Source organism: Tinamus guttatus, unplaced genomic scaffold (genome assembly GCF_059628265.1).
Source record: "Tinamus guttatus ecotype Peru unplaced genomic scaffold, ASM5962826v1 Tinamus_guttatus_pri_ptg000031l, whole genome shotgun sequence".
NCBI classification, from domain to species: domain Eukaryota; kingdom Metazoa; phylum Chordata; class Aves; order Tinamiformes; family Tinamidae; genus Tinamus; species Tinamus guttatus.
The window spans coordinates 808,052-832,348 of record NW_028288565.1 but is presented as its reverse complement, the minus strand read 5'-3'; the positions used below and the strand labels follow the sequence as shown (position 1 = coordinate 832,348).

General features: G+C 54.7%; 2 protein-coding genes across 2 annotated transcripts; both read left to right on the top strand.

Annotated features, from left to right (window-relative positions):
* Window positions 1-247: 247 nt before the first annotated feature.
* Window positions 248-4,397, top strand: LOC148596105 (adenylate cyclase type 10-like). Its single transcript, XM_088530873.1, has 9 exons — window positions 248-284; window positions 1,171-1,314; window positions 1,641-1,843; window positions 2,115-2,142; window positions 2,528-2,616; window positions 3,163-3,339; window positions 3,577-3,698; window positions 3,804-3,880; window positions 4,204-4,397. The coding sequence occupies exons 1-9, from the start codon at window positions 248-250 to the stop codon at window positions 4,395-4,397; spliced, it is 1,071 nt and encodes a 356-aa protein (XP_088386999.1).
* Window positions 4,398-5,290: 893 nt separating this feature from the next.
* Window positions 5,291-16,193, top strand: LOC148596104 (adenylate cyclase type 10-like). Its single transcript, XM_088530860.1, has 21 exons — window positions 5,291-5,367; window positions 5,823-5,955; window positions 6,324-6,383; window positions 6,954-7,037; window positions 7,438-7,718; window positions 7,899-8,035; window positions 8,588-8,713; window positions 8,967-9,221; window positions 9,659-9,997; window positions 10,517-10,568; window positions 10,940-11,156; window positions 11,509-11,616; window positions 11,877-12,055; window positions 12,505-12,661; window positions 13,117-13,321; window positions 13,399-13,495; window positions 13,688-13,803; window positions 14,455-14,572; window positions 14,827-15,022; window positions 15,353-15,541; window positions 16,044-16,193. Exons 1-21 carry the CDS (start codon window positions 5,300-5,302, stop codon window positions 16,191-16,193), a joined length of 3,267 nt encoding a protein of 1,088 aa, XP_088386986.1. The 5' UTR covers window positions 5,291-5,299.
* Window positions 16,194-24,297: the final 8,104 nt, after the last annotated feature.

Genomic DNA, 24,297 nt, shown 5'->3' with positions numbered 1-24,297 from the left:
TAAAAATGTGAGAGACCTGACGACTACATGGAAGTTGGTCTTGTCTATCCTATCGAGCACTTCAGGCACAGGGCCACCGTGGCATTGGAAGATGCTGGTGTTTGAGGAGCAACTTGCGCCTGCTCCATCCGCGCCTCCATTGCCGGACCCTCCACCTGAGAATGAAGAACGGCCTGGCTGGGCCAAAGGCTTACTGGATCATCTTGAGACGCTTAAAAAGGGGACTGAGAGCGGAGGGGAAGCGGATATGGTAAAAGAAACTTGCTTTGATATGGGAGAAACAAGTGAGTGGGGAGTCATACATGTCATTCCTTGATCGCTTAAAGGAAGCCTTAGTGGGTGTCTCCCTGACACCTCAGGCAAGGGAGGCTATACTGATGTAATGAATATGTCATGCTCTTAAAGCAGATTGTTAGTTATACCCAAGTTAAGAGTTGTTGGCTTTGTGGAACAGGAGACCAATGTGACAACTTGTTAAGTGGATGGGGAATTTCAGGATGGTTACAATTGTTAATCCGAAGTGCAGGGATGGTGGTGTTGATATTGTGTTTTGTTGATGTTGTGTTAATTGTATCTTGCTTGTTGAAATGTATGTCTAATACGATTGAAAAGGCCTTAGGGAAGGGTTGGCTGGCTGAAGAACAAAAAGGGGACAGGGTTACTGTAGGTCATGAGCTGCAGAAAAGAGGAAGCAGCAAGGAACGAAACTGAAAGCAAGTTTGGGGAGGTGTGGCTTATGTACAGGCCAATCAAATAAACGCGTGAGCGGCTAGCAACAACCAATCCCGTGCGTCACATTGCGCAAAGACAGCTGTGTGTAACCAATCACAAGCGGCAGAGCGGCAGGGAGCAGCCTGTGGCCCGTGTCTGCTGGGCCAGGCCAAGGGCTGGGCCTGTGGTCTAGCGGGGATGGCAGAGCAGAGCGGGGGCACTGTGGTGGGGGGAATGGGGCCTTGCTGCCCTTTGGGCTGTGCTCCCAGGGGTCGGGGGCTTGCCTGTGCTGCAGGCCAGGCAGCCCTTGGCCCTGGAGGCTGCAGTGGGTTGGTCTCCTAAGCACGTCGATGTGCGCTCTCTCTCTGTGGCAGTCATCGGCCAGAAGGTGAACTTGGCAGCCCGGCTGATGGAGTGCTATCCTGGAGGGAGCCTTCCCTATGTCCTTGCTTTCCCTAGGGGATGCAGTGCTAGTGCTGTGGCGAGTAAATGAAGCCCAGGTGAGCGACACCATCAGCTTGGTGCTGAGGTGTAGCCAGCGGATCCAGCAGATGTACAGGGTGCGGAAGACAGATGTGGGCCTGAAGCTGTGCCTCAAGATAGGTATGGGGAGTGCTGGGTTGGCTGCAGCGGGCGCAGAGGCGTGCGTGGGGCTGTGCAGAGCCGCAGGGCACTTTGCAGCGTTGGGGAGAGGTGCTGATCCCTCCCTGCTCGGGCGGCTGCAGGTCTTTGCTGTGGGAGGCCCCTGTATGTTCTCAGGCAGCCATTTAGGAGCTGCCTGCATGCAAACCATGCAGAGAGTGAGCACAAGTGCCAGTGTGCTGAGCCCATGGTGGAGTTTCCAATGGAGCCTGGGAAGAGTCCAACTGTGGGGGGCTGGGGAGGTGCAAAGGCTGTGTGCCTCAGCTCTGCCTGTCTCTCCCCAACAGGGATCTCCGCAGGGCACATGTCCTATGTGACTGTGGGAGATGGAAAGGAGAGGCGCTTCCTGATCCTTGGCCAGGCTGTGGATGACGTTTGGCAGGCCCAACATGCTGCCAATGCGAGCGACATTATCCTGTCAGCCCGCTGCTGGGAGCTCTGTGACCTGAGCAGGATCAGGACAAGGAGACTTGATGGATTTGCAGTGAAGGTGGGTGGGATGGCCTCTAGAGCAATTTGGAGGCCCTAGATGTGGGCCTGAGTTTGGAAGGTGTGAGAAGGCTGAGGAGATGAAGGTGGATGGAGTGGCAGGTGTTGATGTAGATGGGGAGCTGTAGCTATTGCCCTTCTATCTCAGGGATAGCACTGGACTCTGCTTACTGGGTTTGAGGAGGGGGTCGGGGCACCTGGAAGGCTTTGGCCTTCGTCCTCTGTGGGTCATGGAGCTGTTCTTGAGCCCTTTTTGTTCTCTGTGCCTTTAGGCTACAGGCATGGACCAGGTGTTTGAGGGTGAATATGAAGACATCTTGCCCCAAGTGAAATGAGGCCGGCTGAACTCCTCTGTGCCTCAACGGGCAGGTAAGGGCCAACTCTGTGCTCTTCTGGGGCCACCCAGAAAGATAGGGGTGGGCTTCTCCAGGGGCCAGCGAGGAATGCCCTGTGCCCTCTCTCGCTTGCGCTTAGTGCTCATGCCTGTGAGCTTCATCCAGGGGCTGGCTGCTCCCTCCTCCTAGAAGGGGGCTGCTCTGGCTGAGCACCTGCAAGAGGAACAGAGATGCCAGTGGAGAAGAATTGTTTTCCCTGCGTTCCCGTGCCAGCCCCTGCTTCCCAGCACCCTCCTAGGCAGGCTCATGGCACCATGGCACCCGTGACCACGTGGCTCTTCCTCCCTTAGGCATCCTGAGGCCTGCTGTAACCCTACCCCCTTATAATGTTCTGGGGAAGCAGCTGCACAAGTACATCCCAGCAACTGTTGTGCGGAAGGTAAGCCTGAGCTGCTGGGAGATGCATTTTGGGAGGGGAGGAGGGCTTGTGCACTGCACAGAGGGAGTTCTCGAGAAAGCAGGCAAAGAAAAGGCTGGCTTAGAGAGAGCCTGGGGCTATTGGGCACTGAGTGGCCCATGCCAGGAGCCTGCCCGCCCGGTGCTCCTGCAGAGAGAGGTGGGTGGTGGGAGGTGGATTTCCCTCTGCGTTTTCCAGTGCTACGGCTCTGGACATGCCTGTGGGCTAAGAAGGAGCTTCCCCTGGATTCCTAAGAGCATCACTGAGGGTGGCCTGTTGTGTCCATACCTGTAGCAAGGTGGTGTGTTCCTGGCAGTCATTTCTCTGCTTAGTGATTCATTGCAGGATTGTGTTGCTTGTGCTGATGCTGGCTTTGCCCAGAGGGGAGGATTTATTCCTTGCTCTGACAGCACCTGCTCCTGCCCAGCCGTGCGCTCTGCCCTGGTCACTGCTGCAGGCAGCGGGGCCTCAGGCAGAGGCGGCTGCTGAAACTCTCCTGCTCTTGTCCTCCACATCAATGACGGACAGACGCTGGACTGCTTATCTGAGCTGCGTCCGATCAGCTGCCTCTTTGTCAAGCTGCACTTTGCAAGGGACGTCAGCTTAGAGCACATGTGCAAGGGGATCCAGGACAGCAGCGTCATTATATCGGATATCATCTGTCCTTACAAGGGCGAGATCAACAAAATCTGCCTGTTTGACAAAGTGAGTGTGGGGGAGCTGTGCACCCCACAAAAGTGTGGGCAGCGAAGCAAAGGGAAGTGGCTCTGCCTCTTGAGCAGTGGGCAAAAGCAAAGCAGCTCTGCCTTGGTGCTGGGATCAGCAGGCTTTTGCTTGAGGCTGCTCTGAAGCTCCACTGGGCTCCACGGAGCCTGGAATCACTTGGAAAGAGCTGATTGCTGTCGCCCTTGTCTCAAGGTGCGCTGCCTCCATCCTTGGCAGGGCTGCACGCTGCTGTGTGTGTTTGGACTCCCTGGAGACAAGGTGCCCAGCAAGAGCATCCACGCCTTGGAAAGTGCTCTCCGAATCTCCAAGGCGTGCGTCTCGAGGTTCACGAAGATCGAGTGAGTGGGCAGGCGTGAAGGGAGGTGGGCAGGCGTGAAGGGAGGTGGGCAGGCAGGGCTGTGCCCGGACCCTGCTGAATCCCTGTCCCTCTCTGTGTGTGCCAGGGCGGTGTCCGTTGGGGTCACGACCGGGACGGTGTTCTGTGGAGTCGTCGGCCACCGCGTGAGGCACGAGTACACAGGTAGGACTGGGTCACCCGAGGAGCGCGCGCCTGGGGGCTCTGTGCAGGCAGAGCCGCGCGCCAAAGGAAGCGGCGGAGCGGCAGGGAGCAGCCCGTGGCCCGTGTCTGCTGGGCCGGGCCTAGGGCTGGGCCTGTGGTCTAGCGGGGATGGCAGAGCAGAGCGGGGGCACTGTGGTGGGGGGAATGGGGCCTTGCTGCCCTTTGCGCTGCGCTCCCAGGGGTCGGGGGCTTGCCTGTGCTGCAGGCCAGGCAGCCGTTGGCCCTGGAGGCTGCAGTGGGTTGGGCTCCTAAGCATGTCGATGTGCGCTCTCTCTCTGTGGCAGTCATCGGCCAGAAGGTGAACTTGGCAGCCCGGCTGATGGAGTGCTATCCTGGGGTAGTGTCATGCGACACAGCGACCTACGCTGCCTCTCAGCTGCCCCATAGCTGCTTCAAGGAGCTGCCCGAGGTGAAGATGAAGGGCGTTGTTGATCCTGGCCCCATCCATCAATATCTGGGCATCTCGGAGGAGCTGTGAGTGTCCTTGTTGAGCAGGCTGCTTGGGGGCACGTGGAGTCATGGGTCAACTCTTGGTCAGCACAGAGCAGCTGTGCAGAAAGAGAGCAAGCTGGGCCCTGCCTGGGCCTCCGTCCCTGGGGTTGAGAACATAGAAAGCCAGGACAAGGCTCTGCTTTTGGCCTGCCTACCCATGGGTCTCCTGCTCTTAGGAGACTAGGAGTGATGCCGTAGGGATGGAGAAGGCTGGTGGGTGTCTGTAGGCACACAGGGCCTTGCAGCCCCTCTCCAGGTAGCAGGTGCTTTCCGCCTGTTGTGCTTGCTGCATTTGAATGTTATCCTGGCTTGAACAGATAGTTTTTTTCTCTTGTTCGTCTTCACCTTTGCAGCATCTGCTGTAAGGCCCTGCTTCTCCAAGTTGCTCCTTGTGAGCAAAGTCCAGGGAAGCAGTTGGCAGGAACAACTGCTGGAGTGTGGGCAGCACACGAGGCCACTGCAAAGAAGAGTGGGCACCCAAGGGCACACCCACAGCTCCATGCGTGACACTACACCCTCCAGCTTCTGCCTACTCAATTGACTTTATTTTTTCTCTTTCTCCTGCTAGCATGTTTGGCATGGAGCTCAAAAAGGAGAGGCCCAAGAATTCCCCCTTGCTCGGTAGGTAGAGAACACCTTGGTCTCCTGAACGCCCATCTCCTGCCCTTGAGACCAGCTAGTCCCACAGAGGAAATGGGGAGGCAGGGAGGGAGGGCATGTGCCATGGTGGCAAGAGGGAAGGGTGCCAACGGTTCTTTGCTTTTGAGCTTGCTGCAACTGCCTGCTCTCTTGCTTGCCTTTGCAGGCCGGGAGGAGATTGCCCTCTTTCGAAGCTATGTGCAAGGCTACGTGGCTAGGAAGGAAAGCTGCATCCTGGCACTTGAGGGCATGAAAGGCTCTGGAAAGAGCCATTTACTCGCTGAGCTTGCCAATTTAAGTCGGGCTGCTGGGCACAGGTGAGTGCAGTTGAGCAGTGTGGGTGCATTGCCTCCCCTGCCTTCCTACTGATACTCACAGGATCCTCAAGGTCCCCTGCCAGTGTGCCTGGCCCTTGGGCTCTAGCAGCCCTCATAAGGCAACGTCTCCGTGCGCCTGGGAGCAGAGCAGCCGCGTGCTCCCCTCCTAGGTCTTGAGGCCTTCTGCAGCCCCTGCTGTTGAGCTTTGGGCCAGGCACAAAGCGAAGTAGAGCCTGAGCCCATGGCATTTCCTGCAGCTGCAGATTGAAGGGAAGAAGCCCAAGTGGCCTGCCTGACAAATGCTGCAAGCACTGAGGGGCTGGCCTGGGGCTGTATGTCCAGAGTGCCCTTGTTCTCAGCCCCACATTGTGCCTCTCCCTAAGAGTGTTGCTTTAGAGGTCTGGGACTCTTGGGGGCCTGTCTGAATCTCGGTGCCTTTTGCTTTTGCGCAGCAGGGTAGTGGCTGTGGAGCTGACGGAGCTCAGCCTGAAGCAGGACTACTCCGTCGTACGAGTGATGCTGGCCATGGCAATGGGTCTGCAGGCCTGCAAATCCTGCAGCGCCAGGCAACTCGTACTGCAGGAGAATGTGGAAGAGTGGCTGGCTGATCAGGGACATCTTGGGATACACAACCCGTGCCTTGTCAAGTAATGTACAGGGGGGTGGCAATGATCTGTGCTTGACCAAGGTGAAATAAGGAAGCTGCTGTTTCTAAGCAAGCAACTTGCTGAAACTTGCCCGTACCAGTTAAGGAAGGAGGCTTGTGATTGGGCCATGCAAATGCAGTTTAGCAATCTGCTAAGCAACAGCCAACAGCCAATCCTGTGAGCTTGGGAAAGCCCCTGGATACCTGTAGGGTATAAATGTTCACATGCCTGGGTTAATAAACGGAGCAAGATGGAAAACTCACACTGAGTCTCTATCTTGTAATCCGGGTCGATCTCCTTCAGGAGAAGCTCAAAGGAGTCCTGGAAGAGAGCAGCTACTGCCTCCTCAATGCCCCTTTCCTGGTGAAGGTGAGAGCGAGAGCCCTCTCTGGCCAGGGCCAAGGTCTGCTTGTGAGACGTCCCACGGCATTGGTAATTTGGCTGCTCTCCTAGGCAGTGGCCTTAGCTTCTGGTGGAAGAGCCGGGGGATAGCACACAGCTGGTGTAGTCCCAGCGTGCAGCTCCCTGTTTGGAGTGAGTTGAAGTGCCAGGCTGCTGCTGGCAGTTCAGCAGCCTGGAAAGGCCATTGCAGAGAGGCTCTGAGATGGGGCTTATGAGCTACTGCTGAGCTCGCCACTGCCTGAGCGCTCTACCCCATCCCAGAATACCCACTGTGAGGAAACAAGCTCTTCTCCTCTTGCCACCCTCTGCCTTCCTCCCTCACTTCCAACACACTGGCTAGAAGCCCTCTGCCAGAGAGCCTCAGCAGGAGCTCTTCTCTAGGCTCAAGCTGGCGTCCACACTGTCTCCTCCCCATTGTGTGGAGGAGAGCTAAGAGGCTGAGGGCAGCACCGTTTTGTTCGGTTGGGCTTGCGTGCTGGGTTGTCTTGCTGAAATGCCCTGAAAGGCTGTTTCTCTGTGCCTGTGCTTTTTGGCCAGTTCCCCGTCTCAGAGGTTTCACAGATGAGCGGCGCTCAAAGGGCAGTAGAAGAGGAGCTGGCTTTTAAGAAAGTGCTGCAGAAGGTGAGCAATTCTCTCCCTCACGGACCAGAGAAGGAAAGCAAGCCAACAGGTTGAGGGTTCTGCAGCAGAGTGCTGGGAGGTGGCAGGAGGATGATGTACTGGAGTCATTGCCCATCAGAGGCTAAACGTCCCGTGCCAACCCCCGGGTAACTTTCCTCCTGTCAAGACAGAGGACTCGTAGTCAGGAGGAGGAATGGAGTCTTTCTGCACCCCCTTGTCCGAGAGACCTTCAAGTCTCAGAGAAAGAAAGAGTTGGGGAGATACTGAACCGCTAAGTAGCTAGGGAGAGGAAAGAGGCTGCAGAGCGTTCTCTGTCTGGAGAGGGGCTGGCCAAAGTCCCTCCCAGTGAAGATGCATGAGAATTGCTCAGAATCCAGCTTGAATAACCTGTTTGTTTCAGACTTTTGAAGACAACATCCTCTTTCTTGTTGACAACGCGCACCACATCGACTCTTCCTCCTGGGCTGTTATGTCACACGTGCTCAGAGACGTCCCAAGTTTTATGGTCATGGGCTTTGCTCCTGATCCCTGCAGAGGACAGAGGCTCTGCAAAGCTGCAGCAGACATCATGAAGTTGCAGCAAACAACCTGTATTCATCTGGAGGAGCTGAACCCTGCAGCAGTCGTGCAGAAAGCCTGCCAGTACCTCGGAGTGGTCAGTGTGCCCCATGACCTAGAGACGTAAGTGGCAGGCAGGGCCGCTGAGCTCTGTTTTTTCTGTGGCTTTCAGCAAGCGCTGTGTCTTCAGGACAGCTCACGTGCCAAAGACAGGGGGAGTCACAGCTGGTGAAGAGGCTGCTCTGAGGAGGGTCCTGCCTTCCTTTGCCTGTGTCAGTCCCAGCTGCATCTGCTCCTTTCCAGGTTCCTGATGCAGAGAAGCAGTGGGATGCCCTACTACTGTGAGGAACTGCTGCGCTACCTCCACGAGCACAACATGCTCTTGCTCCGTCCCCTACGGAAGGATGATGGAACGGAGGCCAAGTGGGAGACCCTCTTCAGTAAGCACCTTTGTGTCTGACTGCCTAGTTGGTGTGGTCCATCTTCCACTGCCCCTTCTTGTCGTGTTCCCCTGTGAGTTTGGCACGGCCAGATGGGGCAGGAGTCCAGAGCCTGGTCTCCATCAGGTGTGGGTTCCTGTGTGCCTTGCTGCTGCAATAGGCCAAGCACATGCTGGGGACTGGGGTGGCTTTGCGAGGGTCAACAGCAATGCCAATGTGGCAGAAAATGTCAAATGGCGAGAAGAGGTGCTCCCTGGCACTAAGCTAAGCCCTGCTTTGGTCAGGAACGAGCATGAGCTGAGGTGGTTCATACCTGGAGCAGTGCTGCGAGTCCCGTGGCTGCAGTTTCCCTTGTCTGCAGCCCTGCAGCCAAACATGGCAGGATTCATCCTGCTGCTGCCAGGCCTCGGCTGCTCTAAGCCCTGCTGGGGGTGAATGCGAAAGAGAGGAGGATGGAGGGAGGGAAGATCCGTAATCCTCACAAGCTCAAGCTGCGGGACGAAGGGTCTCCCTCGTGATAACCGCTTTATCCTGCTCTCTTGCTCCGCTCAGCTTCTGTGATGGAGGCTCCTCGTGTCGGCCCATCCAGAAGGTCCAGCATGCGCCAGGACTGCAGGGTGTGCACCATCAAAGCTGATGTGAACCTGCAGCACACCGTGCTTCCACCCACCCTGAAAGGTGAGGGGCTGAGCCCTGCTGTACCTGCAGCATTCGCTCGGGGGTTTCTCCTTTCCCCGGTCCCTGCTCCGTGTGATTGCAGGGGAGCTGCGCCGTGTTCAAGATGTGTGCCTTGCATTGCCCTTGACCAATGGGTTTGGTCCCAAGGAAGCAAGGCTAAATGCCAGTGCTTCCTGCATTGAAGAGAATGCAGCCTCGCTGGGCTCAGCCTTGGGAGAGGGCAGGAGACAGATGCCTGTCCTGTTTTTGTCAGGGATTGCGCTGACTGAGCTGGACAGCATGAATTTCTCAGAACGGATGGTTCTGAAGTGTGCAGCCATCATTGGGCCGATGTTCACCACGGAGCTGCTGTTCCACATCCTTCCCAAGTGGACCAGGGCCAAGATGAATCAGATCCTGACCATGTTGGTGAAAAGCAACATCTTGAGGTGGCAGAATTCCAAAACGGTGGCAGAAGACAGCAGTGTTTCCCTCAAGTGGTCTGCCACAACTCAGGAGGAACAGAAAGGTAAGTGGTGATAAGAGGAGCCCAGGAGCACCATGGGCTTCTGCTGCTCCTGGCACTGCTCCTGCTGGGGCTCCGCAGGGCACGGCGCACTGCCCCTCTGGCCGTGTGTAATGGCCAGGGCAGCCTCACTGTTGGGGTTGGGTTGGGATGGGGAGCATAGCAGGGAGGGACTGCTCTTCAGAGATTGCAAAGCAGGAGCTGTCTGAGGCTTCCTTGTGCTGATGGTTGCAGTGCAGCTGACTGCTGTCTGTTGGGACGCAGAGCAGAGCAGCAGCCTGTTGCATGGGCCATGCTAGTCTCAGCGAGGCAAGGGGACCCTTTTGCTCGAGTGCGGCGGGGCACTGAGTGCAGGAGCGCTGCTTTCCTGCCAAGGATCCCCGCCGAGGGCTCCCCGTCCTTCATGCGCTGGCTGTGACGGCCCTGAGCCGTGGCCCCAGCTCTGGCTGTTGCAGCACCCCGTTGCCTTTCAGAGGAGCAGCAGAGCGAGGAGCTGCAGGCTGACGTCCTGGCCTTCCGCGCGCCGCTGCTGCGGGAGGCCGCCTACGAGCTGTGGCCCAAGGCGCAGAGGGCGGCCATGCACCGCAAGTGCGCAGCCTTCCTGGAGGAGCAGGCGCACAAGTGCCAGTGCTGCGGCGGAGGGGACTTTGTGGCCTTCCACCACTTGGCCGTCAGCAGCACCCAGGAGGGAGAGAGCTGGGACAACGATGCTGGCAAAGGCTGTCCTGCCAGCTGGACAAACGTGGAGACCGTGGGGGATGAGCTCCTTGCCACTACGGGTATGCTGCCTGCGTGCTCTGCAGCCTGGGCCTTCCCACGGTGCTTGCACTGTTCCTGGGGGTGCTCCTCTGTCTCCAGCCGTGTCTGCAGAAGCAGTTCCCCGAAACACAGGGGTGCTTTCAGTGCCGTGCACATGCTTTCCCAAGACTAGCTGAGTCCTCCCCTGAGCACAGCTGCACAGCTCAAGGCATGCTGTGCACAGAGCAGAGAGCATCTGTCCCCTTGGGCACCCTCGTGCCTTTCCCTCGAATCACCAGAGAGCAGCCCCTCTCCCGGCAGTGACAAGAGCCTTGGGGTGCACCCCGCAGCCCAGCAGGTCAAGGTGCATTTCCTGATGGGTGCGCTACCCTTGCCCAAAACATAACACACCTGCAGAGAAGGGAGATCTTGGGGAAAAGTGGCCAGGAAAGGAGGTGCCGTCCATGCCGTGGCTCTCCTTTCTTGCTGACAGATTATGCAAGATGCAACTTGTGCCCCTTGAGAACTGAGGGAATATTTAACTCACGCTTTGTTTGCAGATCCTGCAGGATCCCAGCAGAATAAAATGAGCTTCTGGGATGAGACCTTACGGTGAGGAGAGCAGCATTTGATTATTAGTGGAAGTCAGTGGCCTCAGGGTCTCCAGCGGGGCATTGGAGTTCCCAGCTTTGCCTACTGGCTGTGACCCCAGCCGAGGAAAGGGCCAGCCTGCTGGGTGGGAGCTGGGATGTGATGGCTTGAGGAAGCCGGGGGGATCACAGTGAGGACCGTCCCATTGTGGTGCAGCAGCCCTGGCATCCTAGGGTTTTCTGGCTGTAAGAGAGCCCTGCTGCAAGCTGGGCATTGCAGTGCTAGAATGCGAGTGTCAGGTGCGCTAGGACGTGCTCTTCCTCGAGGCAGGCAGAGCAGGGCAGGTGATGCTAGCGTGTCTCCTCTTTCTCTGTGATCTTGTCTCCAAACAGAACCACAGAACAGTTTATGGCCAGGACAGAGCCGACGGTGCCCAACAAGACCAAAGAGATGCCTGGTGCCACCTGCTCCTGTGAATGCAAGGCCACTATGGACTTGGTGCTCGTGCCCTTGGCTCACCACCACCTGGAAATGGGCAATGATGCCAGGGCAATTTATTACCTGCTGGAGAGTGCTGCTGCCTACTTGCACGTCTCCAACAACTACCTGGTGAGCCGGCCTGCTTGCCAGAGCCCCCTGCACATGGAGTCCTCCCAGTTGCCTTGCCCTGGGCAAGCCCATTTCCCCCTTGAGAAAGGACAGGCCTCTGTGGCACCTGGGCATGAATGACTGTGCTCAGACCCAGGCTCTTCCTCCTGCTTGCCTCTCCTGTGGCAAGAGGAGCACGACCTTGGCACGAGGTGCACCTGCAAGGAGTGCTGTGCTGTGTGTGAGGGTGGGCATTGCTGGGGCAGAGGTGACCCGTCCTCAGAGAGATGCGGGAGGCAAGCAGGTGGCAGTGGTGGGGCTTCATGCAGGATCCGCACCGACGCTCACCTGCTCTCCGTGTGCTTGTCCAAAGGCCTTCACCAGCCTGAAGAAAGCCGAGGCCCTGAGGAGCTCCTTGAGTAAGGAAGGCAAGGGGCTGGCCAGCTTTGAAGAAGCCGCCTTCCTCAGCCTGAAAGGGGAGGTAAAGTGACAGAGAGGACCTGAGGGCTCTGCTGGCGGGAGGACTTGCACAGCCTCCTGGGGGCCCTGGGGCGGTTGTGGGGACATTCCTGGCATTTGGAGGCACGGGCGGCTGCTCTGCACAGTGTCTTCTGTGAGCCCTTCGCCCTCCAGCCAAAGGCAGTCAAGGCCCTTGGCCCTGAATCAGCCACAGCCTTGAAAGTTGGTGTGTCCTCAGTGGGAGCCCCTTGGGACTGTCCTTACAGCCCTTCTCCCATGCAGGTCTGCTACAATATGGGGTGCATGGACTTGGCAGAGAAGACCATCAGAAAGGCACTGAGCCTGCTGAAGAGGAAATTCCCAGTCACCTCGGCGGGTGTCTTCTTCAAGTCTCTGCTGGAGAAGTCACCCCATGGCTCTTATAGGAAGAGCAGAGACTCCTCCACCCCTCAAGAAGCAGGGTAAGACCCTGACGGGAAAGGGAAGGCAAGAACGAGCCATTTCCGTGCTGGCCTGAGGCCCTTGGCCCACACCTGCCTCAGCTTCACTGCAGAGCGTAGCTCTTAGCATGGGGAAAGGTGCAGAAGGCCCTGGAGGCTGATGGATGGTGGGGTGGCCTGTGCTGGGTGTTCGGGATGGTGTGCGTGAGAGCAGGGAGCTGTTAGCCGGGGTAGAGGCTGCAAAGGCAGTAGCCAGTGACCAGGCTGCCATGCAGCAGCCCTTTTGCTCCCTGCACCGTGGTGCCAGCACGTCCTTGTGAGCAGTCATCTTTCCCCGGTGCTGCTTATTGCCCCCCTCCCACAAGCCCTGCCTGCCTGAGCAGCCTCCTGTGCTCCCCGGCTGCCCCTGGCCCCCTCACTCAGCCCCCTGTAGCTCGTAGCTGGGCCCAGCAGCTTCTCTTGTGCGGCAGGAGGGAGAGGCTCCCCTGGCTGTTCCGGCAGAGCCGCTGCCTTGCCCTCCTGCGGCAGCTCTTCAGCCAGCGGAACACGTCCAGCGGGCAGAGGCTCTCGCGCCTGGCAGCGCGCATGAAGCTCCGCGCGGACGTGGAGTCTGCGCACGCGAGTCACGTGAGTGCTGTCTCTCTGCAGCAATAGCAGACGTGTTTCTGACAGAGCTCCTTTGCCCTGCTGGCAAGAAGAGGCCAAATGCCACGGGGATGGCCACATGGTTGAGGTTTTTTTTTTGCAAGCCTCTAGGAGGCATGGGTGTTGTTGGTTTGGGTTGCTCCTCCCATGGGACTGGTTTCCTGATTGTAACCAGTTTCTGTACTGTGGGATTTCCTTGTGACCATTTATATAAACCTAGTGTTTAGAAGCACTCTGTGGCCCTTGTCGTGACATGGCCATAATCAGAAGAGCATAAGAAGAGTTGGTCATCTGAGACCAACTCTTGGGTGAGAGGCTTGTGAGTAAAAGAGAAGAGAGAAAGCGCCCATTGGATTCATGGCCTGTGTCCCCTAGGCCAGAGAATCCCCTTGGGGAGATTTAGTGTTTTGCACACTCACCTCTTTGGACCATTTCAGATCCTGCGGTCCTACATGGAGCACGCGCAGCACTGCCAGGAGCTGGGCAGCCTGGATGAGTGGCTGCAGTATGGGTGGGCGGCCGTGCGGCTCAGCGCTGACGTGGAGCCTTTTGAAGGAGGGGTGCTCAGTGCTGCGGAAAGGGCCCAGGCCCTGTCCCATCTGAACCTCAGCCTGGGAAATCTGCCCCTCTCTGTCACCGTCGGTAGGTAGTGCCCGCACTCCCTGTGAGAAGAGCTCTCTGCAGAGAGAGCCTGTGCGAGTCTGCTTCTGTCTCGCCAGGCTATCGCGCCATGAGCCTGAGCATGGAGCTGGAGAAGCCCGACCTGGACTCCAAGGTCCTCAACCCGCTCTTCACCGCGCTCTTTCTGCAGATGAGGTAATCCTGCTGCTGCACACCCTGCCCTTGCGCGGTGTCAGGGGGTCACTGCAAAGGCCAATGGAGTTGGCAGAAAGAGCAAAGGAGGGAAAGGGCGGGAAGATGGGAGGGGAATGGGAAGCATTTGGAGGTGTTGGCTTGGATGCCACACCAAGGAGGTGCTCCATGGAGTCTCGTTGTGTTCCTACGCAGGTACCCAGAGTGTGCAGAAGTGCTCTCCAGGCTAGAGAAGCAGGTGGCTGGAGAGCACAGGATCTCTGGGCAGGCCTGCTTCTTCTCCTGCTGCCTCGACCTCCTGCTTTATGCTGGTAAGTGCTCAGTGAGGAGGTCTGCAGAGAGGCAGGAGGCTTGCAGAAATGGCTTTTCTCCTGATACAACACTGAGCCCAGAGGCTCCAAGCAATCCTTTGGCTCCTTCAGCAGTGTGCTTGCCCATTTGGCTCTGTGGGTGTCTCTCTTTCCTTCCCTCTCCCGCTTCCTCTCTCTTTTTCTGCATTGTATACAGATGATCCCAGAGTAAAGGTCAAAATGCTTGCAATTCCCATCTTTGCTTGGTGTGTTTCGGGAGGTTCTCCCTTCTGAAAATTCTTCTCAGGCTCCCTCTGCTCTGGCTCCTGGGGAAGCGGGCACAGTTGTGCTCGTGTGTGCCTGACCAGGAGGTCCCTTGGAGCCCATGCACTGCAGTCACTCTCATTTGCTGATCAATGGCAACAGCTCTCGGTTGGTGCTAGCAAGCTGCTCCTTAAAAGGACACTGATGTGAAGATTGAATAGCCCTGAGGAGCTGGGGGAGAGCTCCAGGCCTTGCATTGCTCCTCTTAGTTTTTGCTTGCCCTCTGAGTGCTTCCCAATCCTAAAATGGGCCAGCTGTGCTTGAGCTTTCTCCTACTATGAGGGCCTGAGGAAAAGCAAGGCAGCGGAGGGCAGTGCTGCTTCTCTGAGATATGTTTGTATTACACAGGCTGGGAGTACAAGTCATTTGAGGAGTGCTGGAGATTCATAGAGAAGAATAAAGACAACTGCACCCTCAAGTCTCAGAATAGCATCCTGCTGCGGCTGTATTCGTCCCTGGCTCTTTGGTACGTTACACACTTGCTCTGAGTGGAGTGGCAAGAGGCCCCCAGCAGTGAGTGATTCTCATGGGGGAGGTGGGTGCTGTGGGTTTTTCATGTCACTCGTCCTGTGTCCAACAAGGCGGCTGTCCCTGGAGATGAAAAGGACTAGTGGGGAGAGGCTTTGCACTGGGAGCAAGATGGCCGGGAGAGAGCCCAGAAGAGAGCCCAATTCCTGCTCGTCTCTACACAATGCACAATGTGTGCCTGTTTCTCTGTAGGTTTGCGAGGCTTGGGCAGTGGGACAGCTTCCAGCAGCCCTTTGAAAAGGCCAAGTGGCTGCTGAAGAGAGCCGACAGCTCCTTTTTGGCTACCCAAGCCCGCACGCGGATGCTGGAGTGCTACACCCTGGTGCTGAAGAATGATCTGGAGCACAGCTTGTCGAGGGCCCATGAGAGAAGCCGAGGGGCTCTAAGGGTGAGGGACAAGGAGGAAGGGCATGTGCTGTGAGGGGGTGCAGGGAAAGCTGCCGTGGCCTAACAAGGCCGGGTGGAAGCAGCCGTGATGGGATGGAGCCAGGGCACAGGCAGAGCAGAGTGGCTTAAGAGAAGACCATGGCAAAAGCCTCCTGCTGTAATGCCTGCTCTAAAGGAGGGCTTGTGGCTCCGCAGAGCTTTGTGCACTTTGCCTGCCTTGCCAGCTGTGCACTCCTGGTTGCTTTGTGGCTGCTTTTCTCCTTGGGGAACAGGTGCTGCAGTGGAGCTCCATGCCTTATCCTGACGTTCCTCTCCCTTGTTCTCTCGGTAGCTTGCAGAAGAGGTTCTCTGTCGCTGCTTTGCATGCCCCGTCTTCTACCCCAGAGTCCAACACCTGAGAGCCTACCTTTTCCATGTGCTGGGGAACAAAGCAGAGAGCCTTGCATGCCTCAACCAAGCCCTCCAAGCCTCTAAGGTGCATGGCAACCTTCTGGAGAAGACATGGCTGGAGATGAGCACCGTAAGTTGATGTTCCTTGTCTCTGAGTTGCTTCCTGGGCAGAGGAGCAGCATGCCCTAGGAGAAGGTGGCACCAAGAGCACTGCAGCAGGTGGATGTAGGGCCAGCACCCAAGAGAGCCTCAAGAGCAGGCTCTGACAGCCCTTGGGGAGCCCCTCAGCAGGAGGGCAGTGGCAGCTGCGCTGTGTCTCACGCAGGCAGGGCTGGAAGGGCACCTGAGGAAGCAGCAGGCACTGCAGCTGCTCCTCTGCGGCATCTCTGCTGTGCTGAGGAGAGGTGAAGCTGAATCTTTGCCTCTCCCTTAAGGCAGCTGTGGGAGCCTAGCAGTCGTCACTTGCTTTCCCTCTCCTTGCCCTCCCTCATGGGCTTTTGCAGTATGGCAAGAGGGTTGGGGGAAGGAACAAGCTCCCACGAGAGGCTGTGCTTCCTTTTCCAGACAGCAGTTACAGCTCCGGGGCTCTCCTGTTCTTCTCAGCTATCACTTTTTTTTTTATTTTTCCTTAGGAGTTGTGGTTCAGTGAACGGGGCCCTGTGGAAGATCTGTGGCTGAAGACAGCACCCCATTTTCCACATCTGTTTGAAGCAGAGCCAGAAGAGTGCAGCTGCAGGTACCTGCTGAAGCTGCCCACACTGCAGCGTGAGGATGCGTTCTGAGGAATTAAATAATTAAACCATGCCGTTCTCTCTGTGGTCTGTGGATCCAGGCAGAACACTGAAAGAGGACGCTGAAGGCGTGCAAGGAGTGTCTGGGGCCTGGGTGGTTTATGGAGAAAGCTAGGCTGTGGGGAAGCTGTCACTGAATCTTGGAGTCTTTAAGAGATCCAAGAACGGCTGTAAAGCAGTTCAAAGTATTGTCCCCCCGTCACTGCCTCTGTCCAAATGAGCATTGGGAAAAAGGCACCACAAAGCAGGTGGGCTCTGAGGGCTGCCTGTCTGTGTGGTGTGGATGCTCACACATCAAAGACATCCATACATCATTGCACGGAAGGCCCCCATGGAAGGCTCCAAATAGCCTGCAGCCGTGCGGTTTTGTACTCTAAGCGCGAGGCTACTGTCTGGGACAGTTGACTTCAAGGTGGCACCCTGGAGAGCTGGCTTTTTCAGACTTTCTTTTGGGCAAGAAATCTGTAATAAACTGCTCCCAGGTAGAGGAAGGCTGCTCCAAGAAGAAACAGGGAAGCCTTCCAAGTGTGGGCGCAATCCTATGTGTTGTACTCTATGTAAGCTAGCTGTGAAGTGGAAAAGCCGCTAGCCTTCTATGCTAAAGAAGGATGCTAAAGAAGGATGGCCAAGAAGCAGGAAAAAGGGCACAGTCCTGCAGCGTATGATGTGCATGGACTCCAGTATAATGAACCAAAGATGTTTTATCAAGCATCAGATACAACTTATATACCATACTAAACCAAATATAATTCCTTATTTGCAAAAAGCATGCGAAGTGCAGTTACTAAATAAGCCAATAGTATAAAGAATCCATCAAAATTATCTAATAAGCTTCTTAATCACATGCCATGTGTGCGGTTGCAGTTTTCCTCTTTTTTTTGCTTTGTTCCTTATCCGTTGATAAGATGTTCTGTACTGTCGTCCCTGAGGTGAATTAACAAGACACCTGGACTGCCACCCTTGAGGTTGGTTATCTGCTAACAAGGCATCCTGTACTGCTGTTCTTGAGGTGGGCCTCCACACATGGGGAGATCTCTGGCCCCGGGGAGATCTCCTTCCCCATCTGCCCTCGGCTTTCGCATCGTTACCTCAAGGCTGGGAATTGCGCTCCCTTGGAAAGCCAACCTTTCAGCACAGTGCTCAGCAGAGCTGCAGCAGCTGCAGGGCCCTGCTGCTTGGGGCATGTATGTGCCTGCCCTCCCCTCTGCAGCCCCACCAAGCCAGGCCATGGGCAGGAGGGCAGGACCAGACCAAGGCTGGGCTCAGCCACAGGCCACGGTGCCTGCAAGGTGCCCGGCAGCTGAAGAGAAGGAGACCAGTTTTACATCAGGGCTCCCAGGCCACTACCAACCCACAAGGGCTCTGCTGAGGACATGCACACCTCCCAGCTGGCCAGAGTTGCCCTTTGGGCTCATTGGGCTACCAGGGAACATGTCTCCACCATGGAACACAAACCTTTCTGGAGGAATCACATGGGAAGGGCCATACTGGAACAGGGACGAAGGAGCAAAAAGATGAAGAATGCTTGTGGAGGCCGAAGCAGCACGCCAAGTGGAGCTCAGTCTCGGAGGCAGGCACCCACCAACACCATCATGGGACTGCGTGAGGAGACCCCATGGCCACCCGGCAAGCCCAAGCCCACGCATTACTCTCTGCCGCCGTGCTCATCAGTGTGGGGTGAGTCCAGCACACAAACACCCTTCCTCACTGCATCCCCCTGTCCCCTGCCGCTGCCCTCTTCCCTCCCCACCTCGATGCTGGAACATCCCAGAGGGGCAGTTATCGCCATGGGAACACGGATGCTTCCCAGGGCTCCGTCCCGCTCTGCCCCAGGGCTGCCCAGGCAGCAGCAAGGCCACATGTGGAGCAGGGCCACACAGCACCAGGGGCCACCAGCGGTGCCCAGGAGATGCAGGGAGCTGCTGGGCTCCAGGGCAACCTGCACGATGGCTCACAAGGTAGGACCCAAATCCACCGCGGGTCTCATGGCCCTCAGACCACTGACATTTCCCTTTTCTCTCCTCCACTTTTCCCTCGTTCCCTTCCTGCAAAAGGGGCTGTCCATGGCAGGGAGGGAGGGAGGGAGGGAGGCTGATGCAGCTGAGCATGATCTCTGCCATGCCACACTGCTTGAGAGTGTTTTTGTTGTTGTTACCCTGGATGTTGTTTAGTTGATGATTTTTTTGATGTTTCTAAAATATCTATTAGTTACATATTTATTAAAGATATAATCTTGCAGTGTTGTGTGTTGATTCCAAGTGAGCTCTAGCACAAAAGCCTTTGCCACTGCAGGTATGTCCACAAAGACCCATTGTCACCATTTGGAACAATGGTAGAAATGTGTTAGCAGAACACCTGGTGGTTGAAAGTGCTCTTACAAGGGAAACTATGGCCTGGATGAATTAACTGAAAACTCATCAAAACTGAAAAAGGAAGCTGAATAGAGCAGCCTGAGCAAAACAAAACCATACATGGAAATAAGCAGCAAAAAGTTCATGAAAAGGACATCCGGAACCGTAATAAAGAGAATGCTTCCTAAATCTACCCTGGTGTTAATAGTTTTATTCCTGATTAGGGTGACAACCTGTTTCTTGTGCCTAACAGATAGATGACTGCAATAAACAGTTCTTTTTCTCTAATTTCAAACAACTTACATGACTGCTGTCAGGGGGACCATTCTCTTAGGTACCAACCAACAGCACCATCTTCTAAGGCACCAGGATTCAAAGGGAAGGCTAAGCAACGGATGGGGAGGTGGACTGCTCCAGGCTCTTGTCATTGCAGTTACAGTTGGCAAAACTTGTGCTTGTCTTCATATAACTGAACACTTCTGAGAACCAGATCTTTTCTCTTAATACTTCTGGACTGCAGGAGACCAGAATGGTCCTTTTGTTCAAATTCCCCCACAGTTCCAGTTCTAAGGAGCTCTCCTCCCATCATCCATTTCAGGGGAGCTTCCTGGCAAGTGCCTCGTCCCCCAGCTGAGCAGTTCTACATGCGGCATAAAGGGGATCACAGTGCCGGCAGAAGGAGTGGGCAAGAGCAATCCTCCTGCGAGGTGAGAGTCTGGGAGGAGGCAATGGAGCAAATCCTGTGTTCTGCTACTTGTGGGAGGCAGATGCGTCTCTCGGAGTGGTTGCTCCGTCCCACCACACGCTGGGCTTTCTTGCTGCACAACCAGCAGGTAGCAGTGTCAGGATCATCTCTCTCTCTTCTTCTTCATTCCAGGGGCGCATGCAAGCTCTTGCCAAGACCTCCACCCCTGAGAGCAGTCAGTTCACATGGAAGACTGAACCCAAAGAAGAGTGGGCAAGAAGAGGCTGGTGATGACAACATCAGCAAAGGTAATGTAAGACCTGGTAGGAACTTGTTCAGAGGTTTGCTCCCCTTGCTAGGAAATTCTAGTCAAGGCACTAAAGTCATGCATGGACTAGCACAGGTGTTCAGCTCTCTCTTATCCCCACTTTCAGGAAGCTCTCTTGGGTAGAGCCTGCTTCCCCAGCAGAGCCACTGTTCAGGGAGTCTGAGTGGGGTCACAGCACCAGCTGAAAGAGAAGGGAAGAGCAAGGCTCCCGTGAGGTGAGAACCTGGGAGAGGGCCCTTGACCTAATACTGTGCGCTGGTACTTGTGGCACGGGGATGTGTTTCCTGCACACATTGTCCTTCTGAATTAAGAAGGGTGGTTACCCCCTCCCACCATGCCCTGTGCTTTCTTGCTGCAGGATGAGCACGTACCTGGAAACAGTGAGTCTCTCCTCTTAGGCTGCTTTTTCTCTTCTGGCTTCCAGGTCCAAATACAAGCTCTTCCCAAGACCTCCAGCAGCAGTAGCAGCAGTGGCCCGTGCTCCTGTTATTCCCAGCACCCAAAGGAAGGTGGAAGTAGCGGCTGGTAAGGACAGTTCCAGCAAAGGGAATATAACACCTGACAAGATTTTTTAGTCCTCTTTGCAGAGTATTCAAGCCAGGACAGAAATGGTAGAGTATGGCTGATGTTCTCTCTCCTATGCCCTTTCAGGGAATCTTTCTGGGAAGACCCTCTTTTCCCATCAGAGCCATTCTTCCAGAGACGTAGTGGGCTCATGGTGACAGCAGAAGGGAGAGAGAAGAGCAAGTGTCCCAGGAGGTGAGAGCCTTGGAGAAGGCAAGAGGGCTGCTGCTGTGCTCTGATCCTTGTGGATGGGAGATGTGTGACTGGGGTGTAAAGCCCTTCTTGACTCGGAAATGCTGTTACATGCTGCCACCATGCCCTCTGCTTTCTTGCTGCATGGCAAACATCTAGCAGCATCTAGTGAAACTGTCATGAAGTTTCCCTGGGACACAAAGTCTCCCTACGCTCTGGAAGGCTATTGCCTTCCTGTCACTATGACCTGGCTTTTCCTGGTGCCAGGCAGGCAAGTGCAGAGCAGCAGGCGAGTGCTGCAGATCCTCTTTCCCAGAGACTGTCCTATCTGATGCATCGTTATATGCTTCCTCTTTCCAGGTGCGAGCTTGAGAGGTTACCAGAAAGAGCAGGCTGTAAATACACCGTCGCCTATGCTTCACCTGCCCAAGGTAGTAAGCTGCCAGATGAAGGAAGCACTGCCATTAAGGTCCCGAGGGGACAGGAGCTGAGGGCCTTGGCAGAGGGGGAAGCATTGTATGACTGTCTTCAGCTACCCAATGGGCCCTTTCTCCTGATCCATCCTTTCAGGGAGTCCAGCAAAGTGCGTGATTACCCTGAGGAGACTTCGTGCTCAAAAGTGGGCACAAGTTCATGTGCTGCCCACCATCCAGGAGGAAGCAAGGGAGGCAGCCAAAACACTAGTGTTTTTTCCCAGGTGAGAGTCTTGGAAAAATGGTTTTGAGGAGCCCTGTGTTTCCGTACAGTGTTTCATGCTCAGGATAACAGTGGCGCGGAAGCACCTCCTGTTGCAGAAGCAGGTGTGCTGTCCGGGAGCGCAAGGAGAAGAAACTCATCCCACACGCTCATGTCCTCCTCTCCTCATATGTTTTCAGATTGCCACGCTGTCCCAGCAATTCCTGAGGGCAGACAAGCCCTGCAACCCAAGGCCAGGCAGCAGCGCCTCGTTGTGAAGGATGTCCAACTACAGCACAGGTAGATCGGTTGAATGGATGGGTAGGATGTTTGTGTCAGCCTGGAGACAGCTCTGTGCACACACTTGACTGGCTGCTGAGGAGTGAGCACTTGCTTTGAGGCCACTGCAATAAGCAGTACCTTCTTCAGACTCTGATTTTCAAGATGCCACTTGTTCCAAATTTTCACGGGGTATTCTTCCTACAGATATTCTCAGGAATATCTTCAGAGCATTTTCTTTGGGCAATATTTCTCCCAGCAATATTAATCGTGAAACTTTATGTGATAGAAAATATACAGTTTCCTTGTAGATCAGTGATCGTTTAGATCTCTATTCAATGCAGAACGGGGCCCTGCACTGTGCCTTGTGAGCAAAACACTGCTGACAGAAAGGCACAAAGAGAAGGCACAGAAGAGCACAAGCTACCCCTCTGAAAAGGAAAAAAAAAAAAAAAAAAAAGATAAAATCTGAGACTCATATTCTGTGATATTGCCTTTCTGTGGCCTGCAGGAAATGTGCGCCCACTGCCTGAAGGAGGAGAAAAAGATCTTCTGGGCTTCAGTGGCCAAAGATATAAAAAGGAAGGAAAGGGAAGAAAGAAGAAGATGGCAGGAGGGGCGCAGAGCAATGTTAAATAGAAGCAATCTTCAAACAAACAGTATGTTCTCCTCTGTCCTTTTCCATTGAAGTGTTTCCTGCTTGCTCAAGAGACGGGTTAGAGAGCTTTCCAGCTGAAGGGCCTTGGTGCTGCTCACTGGAACGCCCAGTCTGTGGCAACAAAAAATTGGGAGGTCACTGGGGAACCTGGGAGGACTGTTAGAGAACCTGGGCTAAGGGAGGAACTCCTGGCCTTAGGGGCCGTTAACATGAAGTGGGGCTAAAGAGAACATTCTCCCTTGGAATTATTTATTTATCAGTCTAAACCTTTCTAAATTATAGAGTAAAGTCAAAAGAGTAAAGTGAAAGGAGCAGTAAAGACAGAGGAGCATCTCCATCAAAGCAACCTGTTTCCATTGCATTGGAGTAGGATGCAGATGTCCCTCAACTAGAAAAAAGCTCTTGATTTCTGTATCTGTTGGTGTGTACAGTGTGTGTGGGGTGCCTAGACGCTCTGAGAAGAAAGGTAGGTGAGATGTCTGAGAGAGAAGAAACAAAAGAGAAGCCAAAGAAGCGGTGAGGGCAATGCCTGTGGCTGGCTACCACAGGAATGCTGTATTTTGGCCACGAAAGCCCTTCCTTGACAAGCCTCAATCTACTTGCTTTTCTTAGTCCAAGCGGGTGTAAAAGCCCTTTGAGCCTTTCGTTTTCCTTCAGTGGGGTCAAGCACTCTCAGTGTTTCTTCTGCATTGTGCTTGCCTCTTTCACCAGCAGTCCCTCTGGATGTGGGGCAGCTTGGGTTTGCAAGAATTGGGAGGGACTTTTCTGTAGACTTCTGTAGTGTGTGGGGGGGGCACTTAGTTCCACTCTGCATGTGGAAAGACTTTCTTTTGCAAGAAACACTGCTATGGCAGTGATGCTGCGTGAAGAAAAATACTGGAGAGGCTGGTGCTGAAGTCCCATTGAGCTCTGTAAATGCAGGAAATAGCACCAGTCACTGGGGCTGAGGAGTGAGGAGGAAGAACAAACATGAGGGGAACGTGACAACTATGGAACTGCTCTCATTCCTGTGGGATATTCTCCTTCCTTCCTCAGGGAGGTGGAGCACTGCTGAGGACATGGAACACTTCTAGGGTTTACTTTGTGTTGTGAGATAGATAGGAAATTGTAAAGAAAGAGGGTAAGGGCAGTTGCTTGTCGTGTAGCACTCCTGAACTGAGAGCCTCTGCAGCTTCTCTTGGCAGCCTGAGGAAGTTCCGTGGGCAGATCCATATGGTCCAGCAAGTATAGGAATATGTAGGAAGAAAAGTAGGTGTAGCCAGGGATGAAAACAGTGGCCTAATTACTTGATGGATAAAGGATTTTCTGAGGCCAACCAATATGGGAACATATAGGATGAGAGAGAAAGAGCTGTGAGGATATAAAGGTCACCTGGGAAGGTTGTTGAAATACCCTGGATCCTGGGTTTAGAGGGAGCCTCAGTGTCAGTCCTGCTCCTCTGGCTCCCCACAATCAAGTGCCTAATGCTCCTGGATTTCAGAGGCACCTGAGAGTCACCTACTTGATAGTGAGCATTTGGAGCCACTTTCTTGCCTAGCCAGAATGCATAGCATTTCATCGCCCTTTCCCATCTCCTGCTGGTCATGGACACGGTTAACAGTCAGGAGTCTGTCTGTCTGCAAAGCCTTTATCCAAAGCAGTGCAGAGCAAAGGAAAGCAGATAGAGAGCACGCTGTCCTTGTGCTGTCCATGGGAGTGAGAGGTTTAGGCACGGGAGGGCAGAACGGTGCCTCTCTTGGTGCCGTCTCCGTGCTGTGCTGGAGGCAGCTTTCCTGCTCTCAGCAGAGAAGTGGGTGGTGGCAGGGGGACGAGGAAGAGGCGACCCGACCTGCGCAAGCTTGGCAAGGCTGCAGAATGGAGAGGCCTCTCATTTAGGTCCTTTCACCATTTTAGAGCTCTCGTTTGGATGGTATTCCCAGTGCCTTGACTCATGGCAGCTCTACGAGCTTTTTTTTGGGACTGGAATTGACGGATCCTCTTCTGACATCAGCTTGAGGAATCCCACCTATATGCAAGCATCATTGCACAGTGTTCTTCTCATCTAACAAGGCTTTTATTTGAAAATTCTAACCTTTGTTTTTAAAACTAACGTAATTTTAATTAATTTAATCCTGGCACTTAGAAAACAATTTTGATATTACAATTCTACCCCTTTGACGAAGAGCACATTTTTGTCCTTGCCAGAGTTGGAGATGGAGTAGCGATGAATGAAGCTCCATTAAATCTAGCTGCTCCACTTGTAACTAGTATTTTGTGTAATGCTTTTCATGTCATTCTCTTCTCATTCATGCTCTCATATCATTCACTCTAATCCTCAGAGTCATTTGAGCCTAATTTAAAGAAAGGCTTAATTATTTGACTGG